At 39.9% G+C, this 15884-nt stretch overlaps 2 protein-coding genes across 3 annotated transcripts; both read right to left on the reverse strand.

Moving 5' to 3' along the window:
* Positions 1-752: 752 nt before the first annotated feature.
* Positions 753-4957, reverse strand: LOC116056829 (arrestin domain-containing protein 3-like). The gene is made up of 6 exons (XM_031309189.2): positions 4531-4957; positions 3921-3978; positions 2963-3110; positions 2012-2108; positions 1627-1883; positions 753-1327 (listed from the first exon to the last, which is right to left on the reverse strand). The coding sequence occupies exons 1-6, from the start codon at positions 4784-4786 to the stop codon at positions 932-934; spliced, it is 1212 nt and encodes a 403-aa protein (XP_031165049.1). The 5' UTR covers positions 4787-4957; the 3' UTR covers positions 753-931.
* LOC116056828 (arrestin domain-containing protein 3-like) lies at positions 763-13428 on the reverse strand. Of its 2 annotated transcripts, XR_004106676.2 has the most exons (7): positions 13105-13428; positions 12703-12760; positions 12475-12622; positions 10159-10255; positions 9774-10030; positions 6520-7003; positions 763-851 (listed from the first exon to the last, which is right to left on the reverse strand). XR_004106676.2 is itself a non-coding variant. In XM_031309188.2 (6 exons), exons 1-6 carry the CDS (start codon positions 13358-13360, stop codon positions 6575-6577), a joined length of 1245 nt encoding a protein of 414 aa, XP_031165048.1. In that variant the 5' UTR covers positions 13361-13428; the 3' UTR covers positions 6342-6574. The 2 variants fall into 2 exon arrangements, 1 of the variants encoding a protein (XP_031165048.1); XM_031309188.2 differs by lacking the exon at positions 763-851 and having other exon boundaries at positions 6342-7003.
* Positions 13429-15884: the final 2456 nt, after the last annotated feature.

Here is a 15884-nt window from a genome sequence, read left to right on the forward strand (position 1 = left end):
ATCACCACCCACCCAGACAAAAATAAAGAAAAGATGTAACTATAATATTCAATTCAATTTTATTTATAGTATCAAATCATAACAAGAGTTATATCTAGACACTTTACAGATAGAGTAGGTCTAGACCACACTCTATAATTTACAAAGACCCAACAATTCCAGCAATTCCCACAAGAGCAAGCATTTAGTGTGACAGTGGCAAGGATTCAAGACCATTCAACAAAATAGTAACAAAATAGACAATAAACCAAATAAACATATGTATGAATGACAACACCATAAACCCATCATACACATCTCTCCACAGCACAAAGCTTCATAGGAGCCCTCCAGAAAGTTCAGGTACTTTCCCCATTTTCTAGTATAGACATCCAACCTGGCAAACCTTTTATATGACATTTTTTCAAACGCCGCCACCCTAGCCATCTCACAAGCCCACTACTGGATTGCCGGCACCCCTTCATTCTTCCATCCTCTTAAAATAATCTGTCTGGCTTTCATCAAACTAGTCTGGACTCAGCTTCTTATGTGCTTATCCATCCTGTTTAGGATTGACCCATCTCCCAGAACAAATAATCTTGGGCTGAATGGAACCTGGGTCCCTGCAATCTGACATAGGTTATCATTCAATTCAATTTTATTTCAATTCAATTTTATTTATAGTATCAAATCATAATAAGAGTTATCTCAGGACACTTTACAGATTAAGAGTAGGTCTAGACCACACTATAATTTACAAAGACCCAACAATTCCAGTAATTCCCGGTCCAAAATCCCTGGACCTTATCACAGGACCATAGGACATGAAGTAGTTGGCTGTCCTCTGTCTTACATTTCCAACAATTTGGTATGTCTTTCAGATCAATTCTAAACAATCTGGAGGGAGATTTGTGTTCTTTTTGAAGCTCAGCTTTTGTGCTCTGACCCAGTCCTACTGAGAGTGTCCTGAGAAGGGTAAAAAAAGGGACATATAAGAGGGAGGATCTTCTCCCTGTTGAACTAGAGGTGGAGCAGTAGGGGCTTGTTGCTGCATTATAGATGAAGCTGCAGTTGAAAAACCACATGGAGGGGCCTGTTGTGGCCACTGATTATTACAGCCACTTATGGTTCCATTTTGAGTGGGATCTGGTGCTGGGTACCCATAAGCACCTGAACCTGCAGGTACAGGATAAGGACCAATAGGGAAAGCAGGGGGAGGGAAGTCGCTGTAACTTGGGGCCCCAGCTGAGTAAGGCCCCACAGGGTAAGGGCGGGCAAAGCTAGAAGGAACGATGACCAGTGGAAACACCACCTGTGGGTCAATGGCAAAACTGATGTCCAAATACACCTAAGAAACAGAAACATGTGAAGAAGTAAAATCTGTCTACATCAGAGAGGATTAGAATCAATTAAGATTAAGTTGATTGTGCTGTCAATTTTCAGTTAATACACTCTAAATGGTAATAAAGCATTTTATACTGTAATTGTATGAGCTGTTGTGCTGTTATGTTGTTGTATTAATGATTGTTGAAGTGTGTGAAGACAAGAAATGTCTGTGTTACAATTACTTAATCGCCAATATTTGCAAATGAAAGCAATTACTTTATTTCTGAGTTGATGCAACATCACTATTACATTATTTCATACCTTGAGGTAATGGTCAACTGAGATTATTTCACAATGATGGAGTGTGGGCATGGCATCGGCAGGAATCTTCAATTGGCAGGAGACAGTTTTCTCTGAGTTCAGTGCGATAGTCTCGCCAACTATTTTGCATAGAGTTTGGTCACTAGAATTGGTGGAGCCACTGGCGCGGTACACTGTTTTCTGCTGTAAACTGAATTTGGGCTTCACTTTTTTGGAAGAGGAGTTGCAAATCTTGGCAACAACAGATAACGTGTCACCTATCGAAAACAAATCAGAAGATCTTATTATACACATTTATATAGAAAAATGTTACCACACAAATATTATAGGCTACATTACACATACACTATATGTGTAAGCATGTAGTAAGCTGGGGTGACTTTACCTGGAGAGCAAACCTTTGTGTTGACGGTAGCAGACAGCTGGACCTGACCTTTGGAGAAAACCCCGATTTTTTTAGCCACTGAACCAGACTGGGGACACTAGAACAAAATCAGAACAAACATTTCATATCAATACGGCAACTCACATGGCTGAAATTCAAAGTTTAAGAGAAAAGTTGCTTGCTGTCAACCTTTGAATGAAGCCATCCTTGTCCAGGTTCATATGATAAAAAGTGAACTTTTTAATGTCGCAAAATGATTGGTCCCTGAATAGGTTTAAAATAGAGTTACTATGCTCTCTCTTGATTGCGGTCTGTGTAGTTTGTGTGTATGTATGTATGTATGTATGTATGTATGCACTATGTGTGTTGAATTTCTTTAAACAGCAGATATTGTTTTTTGTCCAAGACAAATTTCCTTCAGGACAATAAAAGTCTATCTTATCTTATTCTCTAATGGGCCACATTCAGTGTTGGGGAAGCTACTTTGAAAGCATTGCTTTGCAAACTACCAATTACTTCACACTGGAAGAACCACAGCAAATCAACCCATTTACTGTTTATTCAAACTGGTGTGTGTGTGTGTGTGTGTGTGTGTGTGTGTGTGTGTGTGTGTGTGTGTGTGTGTTTGCTCTGCATATTACACGTGAATACATCATAGAGACTCTGATTACAAAAGGTCCTGCTGCCTGCTTCTTCCATGATGTAGTACACTGCTGTAATGTTAGCATTTTCTCCATGACAGACTTCATGAAAAAACTGTTTTCACACTTACTGTAACTCTTTATTGTTTTCTTTCCCTCAACTCCTCTATTCCATTCTTTTAGTTGTAGCCAAATGTTTTTTTTAACAGCCAGTAAGTGCTGCACAAATCATAAAATATTTAAGTTCATTTGGAAAGTGATATAGTGTATCAAATTCATAACATGTATCATATTGTAGTGTCCCATTTACCATTACTTGGCCAAGGTGTGAAAGGGACTTTGAAACAAAATTGAGCTCTGTTTGTAGTCGAGAATAACTCAGCCAGCCCCTGGACACCTTGGCTTCAAGCATGTAGACAATCTTTCCATGAATCCCCTTGAAGGATGATGGCATATCCCTGTAAAACACAACAAATGCACTTATTTGTAAAAGCAAACAATGACACAGAGTACGGTAGGGTTCCACACAGCAAAACACCAAGCAAATTTCAGCCAGCGAAATATTGCCTCGTGGGCGTGGTCGCGAAAACAAGACGCCAGACCGCAACAGAACACTGGCTGCTAGGCAGCTAGCAAAGAGGGTTGAAGCTAGGTAGCATAGTTAGCTAGCAGGTAGTTTGCTAGCAAGCTATCGTTGCTATTGTAGCTTGTGAAATCTGTGTTGATACAAGCGTCAATGTTCGCCAATAAAACATGTAATCAAACAAATGCACAAGTAGCCTAGCTGCCTGGCTAGGCTTACAATGAAATCCAATGTCCAAAAATGCTAGCGATTAGCCTGTCGGCTAGCTGAAAAGTTGGAGTGTTTAAACTAACATACACAGTGGTCTATTTAGTGGTGTATGTGCCCTGACTAAGTTTGTGTGTCATATAAATCACAATTTGTGTTGATACAAGTACCAATGTTCGTGTAGAAACATTTTAATCACATACAAATTTTCATGATACATTGCTGATAACCTCCACCATCTTGGTCAGACTTTTTTGTAACTCCCGCCTCCAAACACAAACACGCGGACCTGATTGGTTCTCGAGTGGTCCTCATTTGAATAAAGTTAAACTTTCGTCAACTTTGTTTCGCTTGCCTCGGCGATTCGCTCTCATCTCGCCAAGTCAGGACGATTTTCGTCTCCATTCAACCTCAATGAGAGCAAAGCAAAATTTCACTGTGTGGAACCCTACCTTATGCTATAGAAATACACACGTACCCCTGTGGAATTTTAAATCTGAACTTAAAGCAATGGACTCCTTGGGGAAGAACAGTGCCTGCAAAAGGAGAAGTGAGATTGATGAATACTTCATGTAAAGTCCTCATAAATGACAGAGCCTCTATTTACTCAGTTTTGTGTACTTTGTGTTACGTGCTCAATGAGGTTGTGTGATTCATGTGGTTTCAGAAAGTGCACAACTGTAATCAATCTGTGTAGTAGCCTTGACTGTTTCAGGCTGTGTTTAGAGATGGGAAAATGGACCATAAGATTGAATAGGCTACACAACTTCATTCAAAATGCATTTTATGTGTTTACTTGACTCAAGGAGAGTCCGCAGATACTAATAGCCTATGAAGCAATACGGCCTATATAACAAGGCCTATATAAAAGCATCCAAAAAGCAGCATGTCATAGGACCTTTAATATTTAGCAATACGGGTGGCGTACATACGGTAGAACTTTACACAATTTACAAGGTTATAAGGGCATAGGCTATTGGGCTACGCCCATCTTATCAAACTAACGGCCGTGACTTAAAAAACAATAAACATAAACTGTTGTTTAGACGAGCAAGAATATCACAAACTGACACATTTATTTGGCCTACCTTCAGAATTTTCTGCAACGAAGTACTCTTTTAGTTTAAAGTATCTCTTGTGGGCTTTGTAAGATGGGCCGTCGCCTCCGTTGTGTTCTGTCCAGTCTACGTTCGCGTCCCCTTTGGCTTTCACCATCACACCCTTCACTTTGGTTTTTTTCGTCAAAGTGAAAGTGAGTGTGCCTGCGACAGTGTCTCCTTCAGAAAAAGTTGCCTCTTCGTTGAGAGCTTCACAAGCCAGACATAAGTCCTTAATCGGAGACATTTTAGATATATCGGCCAAAACACGCTCTGTTTCCAAAACTTGTGGCTAAACGGTACGAAGTATTGACTGTCTGGCTTGGCTTCGCCCGTAGACTGAGGTCACAAAAAAGCTTCCAATATTGCCACGTTGGACTTTAACCATGTATTACAACAGACGTTTACGCAATCCAGCCAGGTATCATAACAATATAATGCACAACAGGCTTATCAGTTTTACACAATTTAAATAGCCTACATAAAATTTAGTTTAAGGGATCTTATGTGTAATGTGCATTGTACTAATTACAATGTGTTAATTAATACGCTATTTAACTGGTATAAGTGACATTTCAAATAATTTATAAAGACAAAATAAATAAACAGTTCAACAGGATGAGATTATTTAAGCGCTGTGCTACCCTGTGGCCTAGAAATGCAAACATGCAACATAAGTAGTTATAACAAATGTTCACACTCACTGAAAGTTTCACAGAAACACTTTCACTGACAGTTCTTTATTTAAATTTACAAATCAGAGAAAACACTGGCAGTTTATGAGTATAACAAATCAGATTTGAAAAGTACTGTGTAATTAAGTAGAAGTAGTTGTCTGGTTTTACTGGTAAAAATAAATGTATAATTAGCCTCTTAGTTGACTTTAATAAAAAAAAAGAATAGTCACATGTCTATTTTCTTTTAACTAACCTCCAAGCAAAAGAGTGAGGTAGCGAAGGGGGGGGGGGGTTCGGCTAAACAGGTTACGTTTGTTGTTTAACTTAACATACTCATTCGCATTTTACTCAATGTAACTCTGAAAACGTTAGCTAACGTTTACTAACATGAGTTGGAAAGAGTTGGGTACATAGTTTGCTAACCTAACCTAAAATAGGACGAACAGTATGCAATGCAACTATTTGGACAGCTAACGTTAACATAGAAAACGCTGACATTAATTATGTTAGTGGCCGTTTTCTTTGGCTTCGAATCGCTGTATTCTCAATTTTAGTCATCTGGAAATCAAACGACCAACTGCATTATTACATTAGCTAGCTAGCTGTAACAGCATTAACTTTCTTACCTTGGAAAATGGCTAAGACAAGCAAATAGACACACGGCAGGCTTCTTCCCATTGCGATGGCGATGACAGGCACTAGAGTGCGGATCGGGCCGCATTTTTCTGTCCGAGCCCGGCCCGCATCCAACAGAGCAGTAACCGAACCTGACCCGAGCCCGACCCGAGCCCGACAGTTAAAATCTCGTTTTTTTCTCATACTAATGACACATGTACGTTTGTTTGTGTGGAAAGCCCGCTCACCTAACCTGCTCCCGACCAGGTTAGGTGTTCAGCATAAGTTACCACAGCGATTGAACCCGGTAACAAGTGATCCACCGTCCTGATACAGAAAACCCTGGGTTGAACCTGAAGTTACCTCGTTAACGCCAAATCTTGCTTCATAGTACAGGCCTCAGCCCCTCAAGTCAAGATTATTTGTTCTTTTTTGTGATTAACAATTTTTTATTTAATTTTTAAACAAAATACAAAACATACAACTCGCAACACGTTATCACCACCCACCCAGACAAAATAAAGAAAAGATGTAACTACAATATTCAAGACCACTCAACAAAATAATAACAAAATAGACAATAAACCAAATAAACATCTGTATGAATGACAACACCATAAATCCATCACACACGTCTCTCCGCAGCACAAAGCTTCATAGAAGCCCTCCATAAAGTTCACATTGGTATGTCTTTCAGACCAATTCTAAACAATCTGGAGGGAGATTTGTGTTCTTTTTGAATCTCAGCTTTTGTGCTCTGACCCAGTCCTACTGAGAGTGTCCTGAGAAGGGTAAAAAAGGGACATATAAGAGGGAGGATCTTCTCCCTGTTGAACTAGAGGTGGAGCAGTAGGGGCTTGTTGCTGCATTATAGATGAAGCTGTAGTTGAAAAACCATATGAAGGGGCCTGTTGTGGCCACTGATTATTACAGCCACTTATGGTTCCATTTTGAGTGGGATCTGGTGCTGGGTACCCATAAGCACCTGAACCTGCAGGTACAGGATAAGGACCAATAGGGAAAGCAGGGGGAGGGAAGTCGCTGTAACTTGGGGCCCCAGCTGAGTAAGGCCCCACAGCCTCACCAGGGTAAGGGCGGGCAAAGCTAGAAGGAACGATGACCAGTGGAAACACCACCTCTGGGTCAATGGCAAAACTGATGTCCAAATACACCTAAGAAACAGAAACATGTGAAGAAGTAAAATCTGCCTACATCAGAGAGGATTAGAATCAATTAAGTTGATTGTGCTGTCAATTAATACACTCTAAATGGTAATAAAGCATTTTATACTGTAATTGTATAAGCTGTTGTGCTGTTATGTTGTTGTATTAAGGCGAGACACTACAGGTGAATAGGGTACATTTTTTAACTAGCAGATATCACCATGAAACTCTCCCAGTTGATTACTGACATTAATATGAGAAAAAAATGTATTACAAGTTTTCTGTAATTTAATGTTTAAATATGCAAATTAGGCATTATCTAATTAAATATGCGCTAATTTGCATATATTTTAAAAAAAACGAAATCTGAGTATTGGATAAAGCCAGCTTCAAAATTCTTTTTTCATTGTGTTCACATATTAGATGGGAAAAGAATTACAGAGGGAGTTATGGATATCTACTTTTGTTATCCTGTAAATCAGAATATACTGTCAATAGCCTTAAAAAAATCGATTTTCGCCATGTTTTTTGGAATAAAATGTTATATAAATCAGGCTAGGAATAATATTTACAAATCCCTCTGTAAATGTCTTCATAATATAACTAGGTACAAGACTGGAAAGTTTGGTGTATAAAGGTGCTCCTGAAGTGGAGATTTCAGACTTGGAGTATGAGAGAAAAGTCATTTTGAGAAAATGGGCTTTAAAGATTTTTTAGCAAAATTCTGCTAATTTCTATTGAAAGCCATGAATTACAGACACATATCCCTTTAGGTCCTAGTAAGATCCATGTATCACACTGTTTAACATCCAAAACTTATTATTGCTTCATCGATCACTGATCATAACATCCAAAACAACACATCAACATGGCCTTCAACTGAAGACCATTACATCACAAACTGACAGAACACAACCATTACACAGCCTAGTTCCCCCAAGTTAGTTTACAGTCTACATATCCATGCCAGCACCATATGTAGGGCCTTCCTCCATCTCTTGCTAGTGTCTTTTCACCTTTTTGGCTGTGCTTACACTTTTACAGCTCCGCTATGCGCTGGTGGAATGGACACTATTGGCTTTTGAGATCCTAACCATGTTGTCATCCTTCATTGCATTGACAGGCTGTGCTCTGAAGCCACAATATCTCCATCACAGCCACCATGGCAGAGGCGCCCTCATTGAATGTAGAAATAGCCATACTGACTGCAGCCTCAACCCTGCTTTTCCCCACAAAGACTGTTTTTGGACATCGGGCCCATATGACCAAGTTGAAGAATGCGTTGCCATTCTGAGTGCCTCCATGCTGCACTGTCTCTGGACATCCAGTAATACACAGGGATGAGCTTCTTATGGTGATCATTCAAAAGACAAATATTTAGAACATTGGAGAAAGCAAACAAAGTAGACTAAATTGTTATTTGACAGAGTATCTGAACACTGTCAGAGATACGAAGAAGAGACGGATCCTGACTAAATACAGGCTCAGTGACCACCAACTGGGTCAGACAGATATGCACTTCCTCCTCCACTGGGAAAAATTACTTCACTAAGAGATTTACACCTTGGAAAAATAGCCAAAAAAAGTTAACAACAGAAAAGAAGCTGGTAGTTCTCCTAGGAGCGGGGACAACAGCTCAACTGACAGATAAACATGGATCTGCCTGCCACAAGCTGAGGGACTCACCACCACTTAGGATCCCAAAATTACAGATCTGTTTAGTATTGTATAGTAATTATATTAGAATAGTATATATGTGACACCTACATATTTAATATATGACATGTAGGGTATGAATTTCTGTAAACTGCTTGGAGAGAGAGCGAGAGAGAGAGAGAGAGAGCGTCTGATTACTTCCGCTGTCTGAACACTCCTGTTTTCCGAACGACAGTTTAAACATCGACGTACTATGTGATGGCATTTCATCATCTGCTGTCTTAGTTTGTAATCCTGTGTGTCTTCTTGCTAACGACAACTGTTTTCGTCTTCTCTGAGGTGATTTTCGACCGTTTTCAACGCATTTCTTTTGACATTCTGAACTACCGCGAAAATGTCAAAGCACGTCACGTGACAATTCTGAACGAATCATGTTGTCAGAAATTGGCATCAGCCAATGAGATTACGTATTTAGAGTTAACCCCCCCCCCCCTTTTACTTTAACGATTGGTTGCTGATAAAAAGGAAATGACCATATTTGGATCCGACAGCATTGTACAGGAGAAAGAGAGCTTTCCAACGGTATATGTGATGACAGGCAGAGATCGCGGAGCAGCAGGATGATTTAGAACGCCAACTTTTGTTGAATATAGGACAAATCTACCGACGCAAACAGACAAAGTGTAGTAAAATAAAGACCTAAATGTGTACTTTTTACTTTTTTTCACCACAAGTCTGAAAGAATACATGTTATTGAAGACAAATAGCCCAAAATCTCAAAATTGACCAGTGAAAAAAAAACCGATGTTTTTGCCTGCCGTGTCTCGCCTTAATGGTTGTTGAAGTGTGTGAAGACAAGAAATGTCTGTGTTACAATTACTTAATCGCCAATATTTGCAAATGAAAGCAATCTAAAAAAAATAAAGTGTCTACATCAGAGAGGATTAGAATCAATTAAGTTGATTGTGCTGTCAATTTTCAGTTAATACACTCTAAATGGTAATAAAGCTTTTTTCTGGACCAAATTGTCTGTGTTACAATTACTTAATCACCAATATTTGCAAATGAAAGCAATTACTTTATTTCTGAGTTGATGCAACATCACTATTACATTATTTCATACCTTGAGGTAATGGTCAACTGAGATGATTTCACAATGATGGAGTGTGGGAATGGCATCGGCAGGAATCTTCAATTGGCAGGAGACAGTTTTCTCTGAGTTCAGTGCGATAGTCTCGCCAACTATTTTGCATAGAGTTTGGTCACTAGAATTGGTGGAGCCACTGGCGCGGTACACTGTTTTCTGCTGTAAACGGAATTTGGGCTTCACTTTTTTGGAAGAGGAGTTGCAAATCTTGGCAACAACAGATAAAGTGTCACCTATCGAAAACAAATCAGAAGATCTTATTATACACATTTATATAGAAAAACGTTACCACACAAATATTATAGGCTACATTACACATACACTATATGTGTAAGCATGTAGTAAGCTGGGGTGACTTTACCTGGAGAGCAAACCTTTGTGTTGACGGTAGCAGACAGCTGGACCTGACCTTTGGAGAAAACCCCGATTTCTTTAGCCACTGAACCAGACTGGGGACACTAGAACGAAAATCAGAACAAACATTTCATATCAATACGGCAACTCATATGGCTTAAATTCAAAGTTTAAGAGAAAAGTTGCTTGCATGGCTCCAGACTAACTTTTTGCCTTGGTCGCACTGGTGCGCCTAACTTTTTTTATTTAGGTGCACCAGCACAAAATTTAGGTGCACCCAAATTTTTCCTCGCGTCGCCATTAACGCCACAATTTCAAGTTCACCTTTTTATCACGCTCCATATACATTCATATATATATTATGCCAATTATTTTAAACAAGAATAAGTAGTTGGTACATTTTTTTTTATTTGAAGCACAATTATACTGTACTCAAAGTCTTATAGCGGGTCCCCCCTTGCTGTCAAATGCCCGTCAGATGGCTAACACCTGTAATCTAGCCTTCTTCCCCTTTGGCCTTGGCTAAACCAGCTTGCCACACTCCCTAGCATCAAAATTCTCCAAACTGGGCCCCTCCACACTGATTCTTATCAGATCTTCCACTAGTCCAGGACTAAAAATCATATCTCTGTATTTTTCGGCTGAATGGCGATACACAATATATATCTCTATCTCTAATATATGTATTTTTACAAAGTGGGCTAAATGTTCAGTTTTAAGTCAAAGCCACTTTTCACAAGCTCTTTTATTAAAACAGATGTGATTAAAATAAAATGCAAAGACAGGGTTTCCTGCCCAATTTGAAAATATACAGCTGCAGCACATGTAAATTATCTGAAATAAATAGCCTGGGATATATTTAAAAAATATATATCTCTGAGAAAGCTCCTTCACTTGTTTTCAACAACAAGAACAGACCTGGATAGCCCAGTAGCTCATATAGGGAGAGAGGGGGAGTACGATGGACTGAAGCGTATGGTCCAGCACGGGTCGAATGCGCTTTGGCGGGTCAGTGGCGTTACATACGTCTTGTGTATGAAATGTCTGTATCGTCCCTGGCTGCGCTGCATTTTTATGAACTATGATGATGTGGCCATGGCTCACATCTCTCGCCCAGGTCCAGCAGGCTCCGTCTCACACGCTATTACTCAACGAACTGAAGTTAGTTCCATTCAATAACTTCTTCTGTGTTTTTCGCCGTGGCGGCCACAATAACAGAGAGTTACCAGCGGAAACACTGGTACCAATACAGGTTTCCCTCTCATACTTAACAATATATAGCTGTGTTAATAACAATTACAACTGTAGACAAATGTCAGCAATTTGGACCGGCGGCGCTGTGTCTGTCTGCATGTCGCAGGTGGGCCGTGTGTGAGTGATTAGGGGCGGGGCAGCGCGGAGGAGAGATCCAAACACAGGCACGGCTTTACAGAAGAAATGGGTCACGTAACGCAACATTAAACCATATCGATATAAACGACATCACTTTCTTAGTGGAGAGGCAGTGGATGCGAGGATGCGAGGATGTTAGGTGCACCGGTGCGACCTAGGAAAAATCTTAGTCACACCCTTACAAATTTTGGTCGCACTCTAGAGCCCTGGCTTGCTGTCAACCTTTGAATGAAGCCATCCTTGTCCAGGTTCATATGATAAAAAGTGAACTTTTTAATGTCACAAAATGATTGGTCCCTGAATAGGTTTAAAATAGAGTTACTATATGCTCTCTCTTGATTGCAGTCTGTGTAGTTTGTGTGTATGTATGTATGCACTGTGTATTGAATTTCTTTAAACAGCAGATATTGTTTGTTTGTCCAAGACAAATTTCCTTCAGGACAATAAACGTCTATCTTATCTTATTCTCTAATGGGCCACATTCAGTGTTGGGGAAGCTACTTTGAAAGCATTGCTTTGCAAACTACCAATTACTTCACACTGGAAGAACTACAGCAAATCAACCCATTTCCTGTTTACTCAAACTGGTTTGTGGTTTGCGTGTTTGCTCAACATATTACACGTGATCACATCATAGAGACTCTCAGATTACAAAAGGTCCTGCTGCCTGCTTCTTCCATGATGTAGTACACTGCTGTAATGTTAGCATTTTCTCCATGACAGACTTCATGAAAAAACTGTTTTCACACTTACTGTAACTCTTTGTTTTCTTTCCCTCAACTCTTCTATTCCATTCTTTTAGTTGTAGCCAAATGTTTTTTTTTAACAGCCATTAAGTGCTGCACAAATCATAAAATATTGAAGTTCATTTGGAAAATGGAAATAGTGTATCAAATTCATAACATGTATCATATTGTAGTGTCCCATTTACCATTACTTGGCCAAGGTGTGAAAGGGACTTTGAAACAAAATTGAGCTCTGTTTGTACTCGAGAACACCTCAGCCAGCCCCTGGACACCTTGGCTTCAAGCATGTAGACAATCTTTCCATGAATCCCCTTGAAGGATGATGGCATATCCCTGTAAAACACAACAAATGCACTTATTTGTAAAAGCAAACAATGAAACAGGGTACTTATGCTATACAAATACACACGTACCCCTGTGGAATTTTAAACCTGAACTTAAAGCAATGGACTCCTTGGGGAAGAACAGTGCCTGCAAAAGGAGAAGTGAGATTGTCATTTATGAGGACTTTACACGAAGTATTAATCAGAGCCTCTATTTACTCCGTTTCATGTACTTTGTGTTATGTGCTTAATGAGGTTGTGTGATTCATGTGTTTTCAGAAAGTGCACATCTGTAATAAAAAGAAATAAAGGCCGAAAAAGTGCCTCAAAAATATAATCTTTAATATTTAGCAATACGATAGCCTACATACGGATGTTACACGAAAGGCATGTGCCCATTTTATCAAACTAACGACCGTAACTTATAAACAACAATAATCTTTTGTTTAGACGAGCGAGAATATCACAAACTGACACATTTATATGCCCTACCTTCGGAATTTTCTGCAACTAAGTACTCTTTTAGTTTAAAGTATCTCGTGTGCGCAGTGTAAGATCTCCGGTTGTCTCCGCTGCCTTCTGACCAGGATACGTTCGCGTCCCCTTTGGCTTTCACCATCACACCCTTCACTTTGGTTTCTTTCTTCAAAGTAAAAGTGAGTGTGCCTGCGACAGTGTCTCCTTCAGAAAAAGTTGCCTCTTCGTTGAGAGCTTCACAAGTCAGACATAAGTCTTTAATCGGAGACATTTTAGATATATCGGCCAAAACACGCTCTGTTTCCCAAACTTGTGGCTAAACGGTACGAATAGTGTTGACGAACTGATCGAAGAGCCGGTTAATTAACCCGACTCTTGTCACTGAACCGGGAGACTCGAGTGCCATATGTCAATGAACCGACTCACTCCTGTTTTTTCTTTTACTTCATTCGTGCCGTTGTGTGAAGCTGATATTCTTCTGCTACTGTGTGTGTGGTAATCTAGCTCATTAGCGCCTCCACTGGAGTGGTGGTAGTAGAATCAATCAGGAAATTAGCTACCTAGACCCATAGACTATATATATATATATATATATATATATATATATATATATATATATATATATATAAAATGGACCAACAGATCCCGTTGCTCTGGACGGAGACCAGTGAAGGCCTTTAGAAGCACTTTTCCGGTGAGCGCTGAGTGTTACTGTGCAGCCTCCAACTGAGAGAGATGACATAAATGTGACGTGAGCAACGTGTCTGAAAGTTGGAAGTCTTCTGGTAGCTGTGCCAAGAGAAATCTCAATCATTCCCAATCTTGCAGAGACAGAGAGCGTAGGTATATGCAAGGAGATAACATAGGCACAGGCTAATTATTGCTAACTAAAATGCTAGTTAACATTAGTAATTAAACTTAAACAGCTAATGTAAGTCCAAACTGCCTGCGAGCTTCTCCTGTACTATACGGTAATTCCTCTACTATGCGACAGTAAGTCGCGTGGTTATGACACAATCGTTAGCCTATTTTTACAAAAACGCCTGCTACGGAGCCATAACGTGAGATACAAGGAAATGGAGCCTTTTATACATTGTCGTGTTTCTTTAGAAATAAACAATGGACAAATAAAGTCTTTAAACGCTTCAGATGTAAAGTTATTCGCTGTCAAAGTGACGCCAAAATGAATGGCAGTCAATGGAATGCTAACGGCAGGTGATAGCTTTGTAGCATCAAAATGGCGCCATAGGAGATTCGAGCTCTGAAGCGAAGCTTACCCCCTTGCCTAGACCGCGCACCAGGCTACTGAATGAGACCGAATGTAACCATGCAACCGGCCGGCCCGCTCGAGTCGTGAGCTTTTTGGCGTTCCATAGTAACCGAGGGTACTGCATGAGTCTATTTTCAAACGGGTGTCTAGGTTCTCGGCAAGTTTGAGTTATCAACCGATCCCAGAAGCCTTTATTTCTCGTGCATCTTAGATGATACATACAAATTCATAGACTACATTATCGATGGATATCACATACAAATGCACATCATGTTATCTTAGTAGTTATGTTAAGTTAAATGTTTGTTACATGGTAGGTAGGCTGTCACCAGGAGACTGCACACCAGGCTACTGAATGAGACCGTAACCGTGCCTAATGCATGAGTCTATGTAATCAAACGGGTGTCTAGGTTCTCGGCAAGTTTGAGTTATCAACCGATAGCAGAAGCCTTTATGTCTCGTGTATTTTAGAATTGTGTTCATGGAAATTCATAGGCTACATTACCAAGGGGGGAAGTATTATATCACCTACAAATACACGTGATGTTATCTTGTTAGTTCTGTTAAGTTAAATGTTAGAAGTGAATGTTGCTACATGGTATAGTTAGACTGTCACGAGGAGACCGCCCACCAGGCTACCGGATGTAACCGTGGCCAGTGCGCGAGTCTAGTGTCGGTCAGTAGGAGTGTGTAAATAGTATGTCGAGACTGAATGTAACCGCAACCGCTCGAGTCTTCTGCGGTGTCTTGGTTCTTGGCAGGGGAACGCGATCACCCCCCCCCCACACCGCCGAAGGCACGCGAACCGGTGACCGAGTCTATTAACTCGGTAGGCCAACCAACGACCGTCCGGTTGTACCGACTCACGTAAAAGAGTCTGTTGTCCCATCACTATGTACGAAGCATTGACTGTCTGGCTCTGCAACTGGGCGTGGCTTCGCCCGTAAACTGAGGTCACAAAAAAGCTTCCAATACCGCCACATGTCCGACTTTAACCATGTATTACAACAGACGTTTAAGCAATCCAGCCAGGTATCATAACAACATAATGCACAACAGGCTTATCCGTTTTACACAATTTAAGTAGCCTATATAACATTTAGCTTAAGGGATCTTATTATGTGTAATGTGCATTGTACTAATTACAATGTGTTAATTAATACGCTACTTAACTGGTATAAGTGACATTTCAAATAACTTATAAAGACAAAATAAAGAAACAGTTCAACAGGATGAGATTATTTAAGTGCTGTGCTACCCTGAGGCCTAGAAATGCAAACATGCAACATAAGTAGTTACAACAAATAGTTCACACTCACTGAAAGTTTCACAGAAGACACTCACTTTCACTGACAGTTCTTTATTTAAATTTACAAATCAGAGAAAACACTGGCAGTTTATGAGTATGACAAATCAGATTTGCAAAGTACTGTGTAATTAAATAGAATTAGTTGTCTGGTGTTATTGGTAAAAATAAGAAATAAATGTATAATCCCTTCTTTTTAAAAGTAAAGCATTTTCTTTC

Source organism: Sander lucioperca, chromosome 2, assembly GCF_008315115.2.
Source record: "Sander lucioperca isolate FBNREF2018 chromosome 2, SLUC_FBN_1.2, whole genome shotgun sequence".
Classification (NCBI taxonomy): Eukaryota; Metazoa; Chordata; class Actinopteri; order Perciformes; family Percidae; genus Sander; species Sander lucioperca.